The sequence below is a fragment of the Rhinolophus ferrumequinum genome, chromosome 24 (assembly GCF_004115265.2).
Source record: "Rhinolophus ferrumequinum isolate MPI-CBG mRhiFer1 chromosome 24, mRhiFer1_v1.p, whole genome shotgun sequence".
NCBI classification, from domain to species: Eukaryota; Metazoa; Chordata; class Mammalia; order Chiroptera; family Rhinolophidae; genus Rhinolophus; species Rhinolophus ferrumequinum.
Window position 1 is genome coordinate 37,576,678 of NC_046307.1, and position 12,605 is coordinate 37,589,282.

The 12,605-nt window shown below is 39.5% G+C and overlaps 1 protein-coding gene across 3 annotated transcripts in view; it reads left to right on the forward strand.

Annotated features, from left to right (window-relative positions):
• RANBP17 (RAN binding protein 17) overlaps positions 1 to 12,605 on the forward strand; it is a 254,298-nt gene that overhangs the window by 223,285 nt on the left and 18,408 nt on the right. For all 3 annotated transcript variants that reach the window (XM_033096303.1, XM_033096305.1, XM_033096306.1), the window contains one exon: positions 4,036 to 4,202. In XM_033096303.1, coding sequence (XP_032952194.1) covers positions 4,036 to 4,202 — 167 coding nt within the window. The remainder of the gene's footprint in view (positions 1 to 4,035; positions 4,203 to 12,605) is intronic.

Below are 12,605 nucleotides of genomic sequence, written 5' to 3' on the forward strand. Positions count from 1 at the left end.
GCTCTCAACTCATTCATTCATTCATTATCAGTTGTGCACATACTATGTACCAAGTACCATTCTATACCTTGGCAATACTGAAGGGAACAAGACAGATAAGGTCCCTGGTCGTGTGAAGCTTATGTTCCAGTGGAGAAAGATTAACAGTAAACACACACACACACACACACACACACACACACACACACACGAAAATGTCAAATCATGATATGTGCTTAACAAAGACTTAAAATGGGATAATAAATAGAGAATGATTAAGTGTGGCTTTTTAAAGGAGTGATCAGAGAAGGCTTCTGAAGATGAGCCGAGGCAGGGGCAAGGGTGCATTCCAAGAAGTGAAGGATGGCACAAAAGGCGAAGCAAGGAAAGGTGATCGCAGACAAAAAGTTGAACCAGCTGGAAACCACCAGATCTTTCCCCATGAAGTTCATTATTAATTAAATGATCAATATTCTTAAAGAGAATATGTTGTTATTTAGACCACATTCTTGAATTGGATGGAGTAAATGATATGAATGGAATGTGAGAGTAAAACATTCAGGAAATACTTAGAAACTTAGAGATCTTGCACATTCGTTATCCAAACAAAAGCACGCTAAAGAGAGAAGGAAGCTATGGGTTAGCTAACTAGAAGAACAGGCTGGTGTTTAAGGGATTGAAATCGCCAGGAAAATAAATGAGAAGTGAAAAAGGGAAAATCTATGAGTCCAGCACTATGTAACAGTACTTTACCTCATTAATTTCTCACAACGCCTTGCAAAGTAGGTGATAATTAAGCACATTTTACAGAGGTGCAAATTGAACTCCATAAAGTCAAACATCTAGAAAATACAGAGTCAAACCTAGATTCAAACCCACCAATTTCCAAAACCAGTGTACCACCCAGTAGGGCTTTTATTCCTGAAACTGACTTTCACACCATGTTTTTCCAAGACCTTCATACTCCCTTCTGCTGCGGTAATAAACTTTGAGTCAAAGCCACATTTCAGCTCAGCCCCATTATCTTTCTTCTGACTCTTAGTTAAGCAACTCATTCCTACAGTTAACTTTTCAGAACAGCTTTCTGCGAGGAGTCTCAGTGAATGGGAGGGCAATTAATGATGCATGTGCTTCCTATGGAGACCAGTTGCAAGAGAAGAGGAGCGTTTGGTTGTTTTCAGTGCCAAACAACAAGTTGCCAGAGAGTACAAAGTGCCTAGTAGGCTAAAAAGCATATCCAAAATTGTCTAAATTATTGATGAAGTTTTCTTAAAAGCTTCTAAACACCAAGAACTAGGACAAAATACGAAAATTCATGACTTCTGCTTGTCCTTTTATGTCAGGAGAGTTTCGTTATTTGAATCTCACAGTAGCTTGAGCTGTAAATAGAGAAAACCAATAATGCAGTCCTCAGCACGATTCATTCTGTGTTTGATCAGATGCCCCTTGATCCTTATGAATCCACACTTTTCAATCTACCCTGAAATACATTTAGCCCCTTCAAAGCCCCCAACCATAAATCAGCCATAATGGAAGCTCTTTTTCTTGCTTTGATTGCAAGGATATATGCTCCAACCTTTGTGTCTAAAATGTTTACCTGGCTTTTTCGTAGCTGACTCAGTAGATTGGGACCTTTTAATGCAACCTGCATGGCATGTGGTATCCAAATCTATGTGAAGTCTTTATCATTTTTGTATGATTGATAGCAGATTGCTCTTCACTGGTGAGGGGAACCATATCTATTTCCTGCTTGCTTCCTTTTGTAGATGTTACTTAATCCATTTACTTTCATGACTGGGACTTCAAAGGTGGAAATGTGAAGGAAAAGAGAAAAGCAACCAGGCTCAACAAGTCTGCACCTGACTCTTAGGCCTAGATGTTTTCCACTACATTATACTACCACTCGGGCTGTAAAACCAAAGCTCCCTTTTTTGCAAAGTAACCCAGTTAGTAAGGAGAGGTAAACAGCTAATGAACCAACCAATCAATCAAATGCCATAGCTTTAGGAGGGCAAGAAAGCTCCTTTCTTAAAAGCCTATAGCTCCACAGTTTCCCAAAACTGTTCGTGCTCTTTTAGACCTTCATCCAACCCCTCGTGATCCTGCATCCTCTGTTTTAAATGCATACGTCTGTCTGTTTCAAAACTTGTCCCAAGCCCTACCTCTTTCTATATACTATGTCATTTCTCTCTAAAACAATGTATGTGAAAGAGTTTTTAAACTGGAGTGTTAGATCAATTCTAGGTATTATTACTAAATGCAGCTCAACACCTTTAAAAACCTTTCTCGGATTAGCTTTGCCTGCCTACCCATTCTGGAATCAATTCAGCTGATATTTCACCTCTAATGTATGGCAGGCACAAATGTGTCTCAGAACCCCAGAGATGAATAAAATGAATCAGAAGCTGTTGCCTTAGGAAGTTTGCAATCTGCTGCTTCTGAACCCTACTTCCCCAGTCTACTTCTCCTCTTCTGAGTCTCCCATATTTGCCATGTTTTGAGTGCTCATTGTGTTTTTAATTGTGTCTCTTCTGTTTCTGTTCCTAATCATAAACTCCCCGGGATCATGTCCTTATGTTGCCATTGGCCAAAAAATCTGGACAATATCATGCTATGAATCAAAACCGTAAACTTTGGATAAGCTTCTTATCTCTGAGATTCAATTTTCTCATCGGAAAAATGCAAATAACAACACCTACTTACACCAACCAAGTGGTTTTTAGAAGTACATGAAATAATGATTTTAGTGTACAAAGGAGATAGTCAGTCAATGGTTGTTCTATCGTGTCACTTACTTGCTAAAAACAAAACCTTCCATAACTCATACCTCTGTTGCCTTTCAGATTGAATGTGTCTCAGCCCTCAAGGAAGATCCCAGCCTACTTTGTCAGCCTTCTCTCTTACGACTCCCTACACATTCTTTCATTCAAACCCGAAGCCCTACTCCCTAAACACACCCTCCTCTTTTCACCATGAGGGCAAACTGGTAGTAACCAGTTTGAGTGCCCATTTTGTCTTAAGAAGGTGCTTGATGTGTACATATATTTTTCCCTAATACCTTATTTTGCTTAATATCTTACTTAATTTTAGTGGTTACAAGTACAGATCTAGAGCCCAGCTCCTTGTCTATTTTCATACCATGGCTCCACAGTCATCTAGCTGTGTGGCAGCGAACAAGTCACTTAATCTCTCTGTGTCCTCACCTGTAAATGGAGATAATAAAAGTAACGATTGTAATGCTGTTGAGAGGATTAAAAATAACCCATGTAACTAACACAGTAAGTTCTCAATAAATATCAGCTATTTTTATTATGAGAATTTCTAGTTACTTTCTTCTCCTTCAACTCTGCAAGCTATTTTACAAATGATGAGAAAGGTTTTAAGTGCCTGTTTCACAGTAACAACTCAAGTAATTGGAAAAGATGGGATTGGAAAGCAGAACTGTCTGCCTCCAAAATCAAGACCTCCCCGCCACGTGACGTGCACTGTGTTAATCTCTCTACCTGAAAAATGCCCTTCTATGCCTGACTGGAATAATTTTTCCAAACCCATCTCCAGTGCTCTGCCCTTCACCAGACTCTCCTGGTCCCCATTCACATGTGCTATCTCCCTCAGAATCCTCATAGCTGTGTGTCACTCATTTTTACACAGCACTGTGTTACAGTGATTTAGGTATCAAACCATGAGCTCTCTGACAGCAGTGTGGGGGTTTCCCTGGAGGAGAGCACTTTGCACCACGTAGATATTTAAGAAAGTCACTCGAATTGACCAGAAGGTCTTTAAGTCACAAATGGAAAATTCTGTCCCAATTCTGTCCGGGAATCATGACTTACTAACGTGTGTCTATCTATGTCAGGTCCTTACTAACGTGTGTCTATCTAAGACACTGGGTTTAAAGAGATAGGCAAGGCAAGGTCCCTGCCCTCACTGAATTTATAGTTTGATAAAAGTGCTTGGAAACCAGAAAGTGATTTTTTGTAATGGAAGCATTATAAATAATCAGGTGAAACAGATGCTTTAGTAATGCAAATGAATTCTCATTTATTATTCGTACAGATACACTTGTGTCCTCCAGCTGCTGTACCAGTTTAGACTACATCGTCACCTACCTCTTCAAGCACATAGCAAAAGAGGGCAAGAAGCCACTTCGATACAGAGAGACTACCCGGGCCGGTCAGAGATTATTACATTTTATGCAGCAAAATCCAGATGTCCTGCAGCAGGTAACTAACAGGTGGTTGGTCACCTGGCTTAAGAAACAGAGTTTCCCAAAAGCCAGCCTGGTCCCTGACTATCTCGTAGAGCAACTGGTGTTGCCAAGATGCTTTACCAGCTGTCCCCTAGGAGTATATTCCCTGAAGGTAGGCTAGGACACCGGCCTTAGGTACCCACCCTCAAGTATTCGGCGTCGTTCATCTCACCTCAGTAAAACTAGAATTCAGAAAGAGGATAGCTCTTCCAGAAGGCGGGGAAAACTAAAAGGAGAAGCTGCAGCTGGCAACAGTCAACCTCTGTTTTTTCCCCGTGGAGCCTCTAATAATGTCATCTTGAGTTTGCTTTGGGAATACTCTGGGATGTGGGGGAACTACCACTTCCTGGGCTCCTAGTCTAGGCTAGGCAGCGCACTGGGACTTTCCACTCATCAGATCACTGTCGGCAATACTCCCACTTGAAGACGAGAAACGAAGTTTCAGGTAGGTCATATTCCCAAGAACATTTAATAGTAAGTGATAAAGCCACAGGTTTTTTAATTGTCAAGTGTGTTTTCTGACTGGCTAATATGAGTTAGATCCAAGTTTAATATTGTTTTTAAAAATTCACTTCTACAAATCACAGAAACAGAATGCATAAGAATAAATATACAAGCCAGAAATGTTGCAAAGAGAATACCATTTTTCTATGGAAATACCATCCCTGTGATATTTTCGAATTTCACTAAATTTGGAAAATGATATCTTTACACTGCTTCCAGTTGTTTTATTTTGCTAAATTATCTCCCTAGTACTCTGTGGTTTGCAAATGTAAACACTTTAACATGGTCATTGGCCAGCAAATAAATCGCCTGCAATCAGCAGAAAATGTCACTTTGAATAAAGATATGAAGAAATAGGATGAGACAGCCATGGAAGAGGTTGTCTTCCTGGCTGTCATTTTTTGCTAATATTTAAATGAAATTATGTAAACTTGATTTGTGTTCATGTTTTAGTTAACCAATTATTTTCCTGACGCGGAGGGGTGTAATTAAGATTTTGTGTACTAGGCAAAGGGCTGTAGGCTTATAACTATTTGGTATGACCCTGGAATTGTTAACGACATGTTGGTCATAGTAAAGAGAAGAGGAGGTAACTCACATTTATTGAGAACTTGCTATGTACAAGGTGCAAGAGCGATTAAGACCCATAAAACATAGTTTCTCTCCTTAAAAAGTTTCCTGTCAGGTGGGACAGAGACACAAATAATTAACCAATTATATGATCATTAGATTAATACAGTGACGACAGTGACACAGGAGAAGAGGACTTTCAGAGAGGTCTTCTCATATAGACCCCACAACAACCCTGAAATGTGGGTGTCATCATCCCCATTTTACAGATGAATAAATTGAGGTGCAGTGAGATCAACTGGAAAGTGGAATGTGAACCAAGGTCTGTTTGACTCAACAGCCCAGGTCCTTACCACTTACACCGTTGATTCTCAAGGGACTAGTTGGTGGGAATGAGATCTCAGACTTACCTGGAATGCCTTTTCAAAATACATGTTCTGTTAAGATCTGGGTGTGCCTCTCCTCCCCCTCCCGCACCCACCCACCCAACTGCAGTAGCTCCTGGAACAGCTGGGAATGTGTCATAGCCCTCAGGTGTTTTGCAGGAAGCAGTTGAGAGCCACAGACTTAGAGCATGTAGCCAGTGGAGAAAATAAACACCCAGGGACTAACCAGGGATCACACCCATCCTCCTACCCCACCATGGCAGGAGACAAGTTCACCCAAGTCCCTCCTGCCCACAGTCAGCCATGATCACAGTGTTGTCCTATACATTTTGGCAGAAACTTGAAAGCTGGTAGAAAATCTTAGCGAAAATCCATAGACTGTGGTCCTAGGCGAGTACCATCAGACTGTGCAGAGCAAGTCACATGGCTGTGCAGGGGACAGTGAAGTTTGTCTTTACTCAGCATTACCATGCATTTGTTGGTTTAAGTAATTTCTGTGTGTTAATAATACTTGGTAATCCTTTACTTTATAGTGTATGACTAAGTAGTGATATATCTTTATTAACAGTGGAATACATTCTATTTATTTGGAATGTAGGCTTTCAGATAGCATTTTAAATATTAATGGCTGGTATCTGGTAGTCAGCATAAATATGATTTGCATTAGCGTTAGGTTATATCATCTTGAGTGCCTCTGATGTCAACTATTGGGCATAGTAATATCTGACATCATCTCCTTAGGTCACTGACAACTTTGACCTCTATTCTCATGCACAGTTTCTGTCGTCTCAAAAGCTCTTTTGAATTGATTTGAAATTTTGACTCTTCCCTTTATGAGGCAGTAAAATTGATAATTATTCAGATGGGAACTGAGCGCTGAGTGAAAAATCAATTCCACCCGCTCTCTGCTGCGTATAAAATTACTTCTGAGTCGGCTGGACTGAACGGATGGCCGGAGTAAAAGCAGCAGGCAGGAGCAGTGGGAAGAATTAGCTGGACAGAGCTAATAGCCTGGAGGGACGGACTTGGAAAAGAGGGAGTGGGCCAGTTGGGGGTTGTTATGAGCAAGGATGGGTCCCATTGATCATCTGTTTACATCAGCTTTCCAAGACCTTATAAATCATCCCTGAAGAGCAGCAGAACCCAAGACTGGGCCTTTTACCAGAGGGACTTTGTATTAGATTATTCTCATTTTCACACTCAGATGAAAAGTGAGCCATTGATTATTCATTGGTTGGCCATTAAATGCTGTTTTTATAGATGATTTGCCTATCACAGAAAGTAATGAACAAGGTTGCTGCTTCATAACTCGAGGTTTCAGTTTTCAAGGCATCTGTGTCGGTTTAAGTAATGCCTAACCCTATTAAAAGGAATGGGTTACAAATTGCTTAACAGTGCTGAAAAACTAGACCCTAATGACTAATTGTGCGTGGAGTTTAGAGAGGGTTGTCAGCTCTTTAAACTAAACTGATGCAATGATACTGCAATTATTTACTAGTTTGAATTGTTTTTCCCCCCAACCTGGATCTATATTGCTGGAAGCATAATTGCATGAGGAGTGTCAATTCCAAATTGCAAAAGTGATCTCCTGAAACTTCCATAGCAAAGGAAGGATGAATCCACGTTAAGGGTTTTCCAGTGCCTTTCCATTTGTATGCAGCAGCCTGGCAAAGACAGATTAAGTGCCTCTCACCTGGAACTGTGTTTATTTTTACCTGCTATGTGGCTTTAGATCTTCAATATCTTTAAAAACATTCTCCAAATAAGCCATCTATTATATTTTGCAAACAAATCTGACTTTGCAAGCATTAAATTTAGTCCATTTGAAGATCCAATATAATTAAGTGGATCTATTTCACATAAGAATTGTTGTCTAACCAGCATAGTTTTGACTTAACAATTGAGAAAAACCCAGTTTTACATATATTGAGGAAAAAATTCCCCATGTGCTTTTACACCATTACAAAGATAAACTAAACTTCTAAGAGCAGGCCAGTGGTAACAGTGATAAGGTGCCGATATGCTCCAGTAATTTGGAAGATCAAACTTCCATGTGAAATTTTGTCAGTTTTATCATTAGTCATGTTAAGTGTTTGCATCTAATACCACCCATAGATCAGCATTTATTTAGTTACATCACAGAGTGAAAGATTTGCCCAAATCAGGTAAATGAAGGAGTGTCTTTTATAGAATTATGGGGCCTTTCAGAAATGTGACTCATTCTTTTCAGGTTATAAGAATAGGACACTGAGGCTGAATGCTTCTCTAAGTCAGAATTTCAGTTAAAACTAATTGCTCTAAAAAGAGTAGCACCTTCCACAGAAGTAGAACAAGAACTGCATGATTGTCAGTATTACGGATTAGATTAGACAACATTAACAACGTATTTTTAGCAATTACAGTCTCCAAAATATAAATACAATGAATGGAGGAGTTAGAACATTTAGGTTTGAATTTATCTTGACCTCATTTATTTTTTGGCTCAAGTCAGTTGTGCCAAAAACCCAAAAACATTCTTTCTCCCTTCACCCCCACCCCACCCCGTCTTTGCGCTAACCTGGCATTTAACTACAAATTGTGAAGAGCTGTCAGGAGCTATAAGAATCATAGTTCAGTAGGGACAGAAGCTGAAAGAACATTCACCCTTTTCCTCAATCAGTCAGTCAATCAATGAAAATTGCTTTTGTATAGTGCTCTCCGTGACATACATCCCAAAGTGAATTACAGCGAAAGGGAAATCATATGCTCTTTTTTCATTTCTGTGTTCAGATTGAAACAATATTGCTCAACATTTTGACATACTATCCAAGACATCTTTCATACTTAAGATTCCATTCCATAATACTAAGTAGGAGAAAGTGCAGTCGCATATTTAACTGATGTGGCGATTTTGGCCTGTAGAACCTTAGCACGGCTCTCATAGCAGGGAACACTTAAGCAGATGAAATATATTCATGTCTCTCATCCTCTTAAAAAATAATTAGCCAGATTTTCTAATGTTATTAAAGACATTTCTAGTGAACCCTAAATAGAAAGTGTGTCCTCCACATGACCCATTAGCTCAGTCTGGTTGATTTGCAACTCTATTACCAAAATATGGCAGTAGATTGGTATCAGAAACACACTGAAAGAGTATTCACAACTGGATCAGAGGATAACATGGATTCAAAGGGTTGAAAAGAAGTCAGGGATAGGTCATTATGCAGCGGAAGTGGAAAATAGGAGCTCCCATTTCATGACACAATTGTTTTTTGCACTTTGCTGCTGTCATCTTGGTCTTCACAGCAATCTATGCATGTGCGGTACATTTATTTCTAGGGAAAAATAGTACTGGCAAAATATAAGTGCTTACTCTGTGTAGGCACCGGCTTAAGCTCTTTACATGTGCATTTAATCTAATTTAGTCAGCACAGTATCTCTGGGAAGCTGTAGTATGATGATCTCCGTTTTACAGGTATAGAAACTGAGGCACGAAATGATTAAGGAATTTCCCCAGGGTCACAAAATTGATGAGTGGAAAAACTAAACTTTTAGCCTAACAACTCGAGTTCACATGCTTAACCACAAAGCTGTAGTTGGTCGGTGGCTAATCTGAGGTAGTGTGTGTGTTTTAAGCACTTTCAGTGAGGCAAGTTGAGCTTCTAGTAAGTCCCACTGGGGCCATCCTTAAGGTAGAATGATTTAGAGCAGTCATCCTATACCCCAACTTTGTGCTGCAGCCGGGACGAAACAGATGGGCAGTGACCCAAAGAGGCACCGGGCAACGGAGAGGAAGGTTGCTTTGCCAGCTGGTACAGAAAAGACCTGTGGCTCCTGCCGTCATTGAGGCAAAGCTAACAGAGCTTCCTCTCTCTTATTCTACACGCATGCGCAATCATTAATTCTATAGCCAGCCACTGAGGGTAGAAAATTTAGCAGGACAGGTCTCCTTGAGCAGGTCAGAGTCTAGTAGTGTAACTGTCTCCTAATGTTCCTTTGTGACTTTCCTTTTACACCTTTCAGGTAGCTCTTGAGGTTTACTCTTACCTGATTTTTCTAGATAGAATCAATATGGCAGCTGTGAAATGAAGCTGGGGAAGCAACAAGTGCTTTCCATCCATCCTCCATCCCCAGCACATCCCTAGGCTTTGTCCCGATTTTCACCACTGATTCATCAGTACAGAATGCCATTTTGTAGCTCTTTCTGGTTGTAATAAACAGCTTCTCTTTTCTAAAGGAAACTTGTAGTACTGAGTACTGTTAGCTTTATCGAAGGTCGTTCTTGAGGTCCTCTCACATTGGCAAGTCTAAAACTGACTCCTGGGTTCCTTTGAACACCCCGCTCTTTCTCCTTTCCATTCTACAAGGTATTACAGGCGAAGACGCCTATAGAGCCACGCAGGAAACCTGAAGGACGTACACTGGACAGAAACCTAAGTTTAGGACACATCCCTAAGGGGGCAGCATCCACACAGCTCCAGCTAATTGTTGCCCTGGAAGACCCAGTGTTTTGCCAGATATATTGAGATTTCCTCCAAAAAGAGAAGCCGGAAATCCAGATTTTAAAATGTTGGCCACTGATTGAAAATTTAAAACAATAAATAAACAAACAAGCGAACAAACTCCTCGGGCCAGCACTGTATGTCTGGTTGCCAGCTTTCCACCTCTATATTCTGTACTCTTAGAGAATTTCAGGACTATAAGATTTCCCAATACGTGGTCCCTTATCCTTCTCACAGGAATCCCAGGTGGCACTGCTACAGTGATATTTCTATGTCTCTCTGATGTTTTGATCACTTTGAAAGCACCCTTTTTTGATAAGTTGTTTAAAAAGGATGCCATTATTCTGCATACAGAAGGGATGCAATAAACAGGCAATGAAACTCAGTTAACATTTCCCAAATATTTTTCTTACTTTATAAATAACCAGATATGTTTGAGGCAAAAATAAACTTCCGTTTGGTCGTGTGTGTGTGTGTGTGTAATCTAATTAGTAAGGATAAAATCAGAATATCTAAAAGGACTGGGGCTGGACAGAAGTATCTAGGTAAGAGCCAGGTAATAGTGCAAAAGGGAGTAAATCTCTAAAAAATGATGAATTTGCTACCTTGAAGGTCAGTTTAGAAAATTAAAGTTCGTAATTTTAAAAATAGAAAAACTGTTTTTTTTCAAATGGCATCTTATCTGTGATATTATAAAATTATTTATCCATCCATCTTTAGAAGCAGGATTTTAGTCCAAATCCTTTGTTCGTATATCACATCTTTGCCATTTTGATTTCATTTTTGTTACAGAATTATTTGTTGAATGACTTTCAACTGTAACAAAAAAGTGGTATTCGAAAACAGAGAAACCAGTTAAACTAGAAATCTATTCTTGATTTATAGGTCATCAAATTAGTGTTATAACCATATTACCTATCTTTAAGAGTACCTTTTTCCCCAAAGATCATCACCATCTTAATACATGTCCCGGCACCTTGTGGTAGTTGATGAATGTCTACAAAACAAACCAAAAAAAAATAAAATTAGATTTCAGAAGTACTGTCTGCAGGCAGTGATTTTAGGTATCACATCTAGAATGGTCATAGATACAATCAGCTAAATGGTAATGCAAGATAAGATTATGTTATTATACACTGTACAATAACCCTGCTGAAATTCCACTAGAAAACTTCATTCAAAACATGGGTCAAGAAAGAAATAAGTACTTCAAATATTGTTCCAAAGGGTTAACAGAACAGAGAAGTGGGGTTTTTTTGTTTGTGTGTGTGTGCGTGGTTTTTTTTAACTAGGACATGTGTTTTTGTACCTCTAAGCACAGTTTAAAGATGTAATCCATTGATAGCATAACTCGCCTTATTAATTGAAAGGGATGGAATCTACCAGATGTAGCCCAAACCAGCAGAGAGTTGGGTGACTAAGCAACAGCAAACACACCATATTGAGTGAGCCAGAATTCAGTCTCCAAGTCATTTATTTCAACCGGTGACAATACATTTAAACTCCTGTGCCTGAGCAGTGATTGATGGTTTAATATCATATATAATTTTTTTAATGAAGGAAAACCATTTAAATATGTTACCATTTGCACTGGTATTCTCCTATGTACATAACTGCATTTAATCATTATGGGGATTGTTTTTATACTTGTGTAATTTGTATCCAAGAAATAACTGTCAAAGCCATCTCATGCTGTTGCTGGAAATGGTACAGTGTGCTTCATACTTGAATAGATTCATTCTTCCCTGCACATAATTAAGAGTGTTGGAGCTTTCACTGCCACCACATAGGAATTCCATGTTTACATTTCTGAGAATGAAAAATTAGCCACAATGTGCTTTTTCAGGTTCCCATTTTCTGGGGCTATGATATTTAAGTACCTTAGTTCTGTACCAGTATATGATTTGAAGAGTTTGATTTTAAGACTTTTAATATTAAGATACATAATAAAATTTTATTATCTAATTACAAGAGGGTTTAGCCTCTTATTAAAGTTGCTAAATCAGACCTAGATTAGCATCATAATGGCACAGTTTGACATAGAATACTCAAAAGTCAAGTTCGAGGGAAGAGATGGGCTTTTTTGTTGTTTTGGGGGGTTTTGCTTCCACACCCACCCCTCGCACAAAATAACAAGGATAAAATGCATGTATGGAAACAAACAAGGAGCAATTTGGAACGCTAGAGAAGGAGTGGAGGTGTCAGCCCAGGATGGTACCCTTAGGCAAGGCAGCTGGTATATGTAGCCTTTTGTTTATCTGCTACTGGTTTATGTAGCCTTTAGGCCGGCACCAGAAACAATCACTCCTACAGGGTCAGCTGCTGGTCAGAAGCAAAGTAAGAAAAGATTTTGCCTTCAAATGCGCAGCCATAATTTCTGTACAGCTGGCACCTGCTACTGGTGCACAGCGTGAAGGTGAAAGGTCAAAGAGGCAG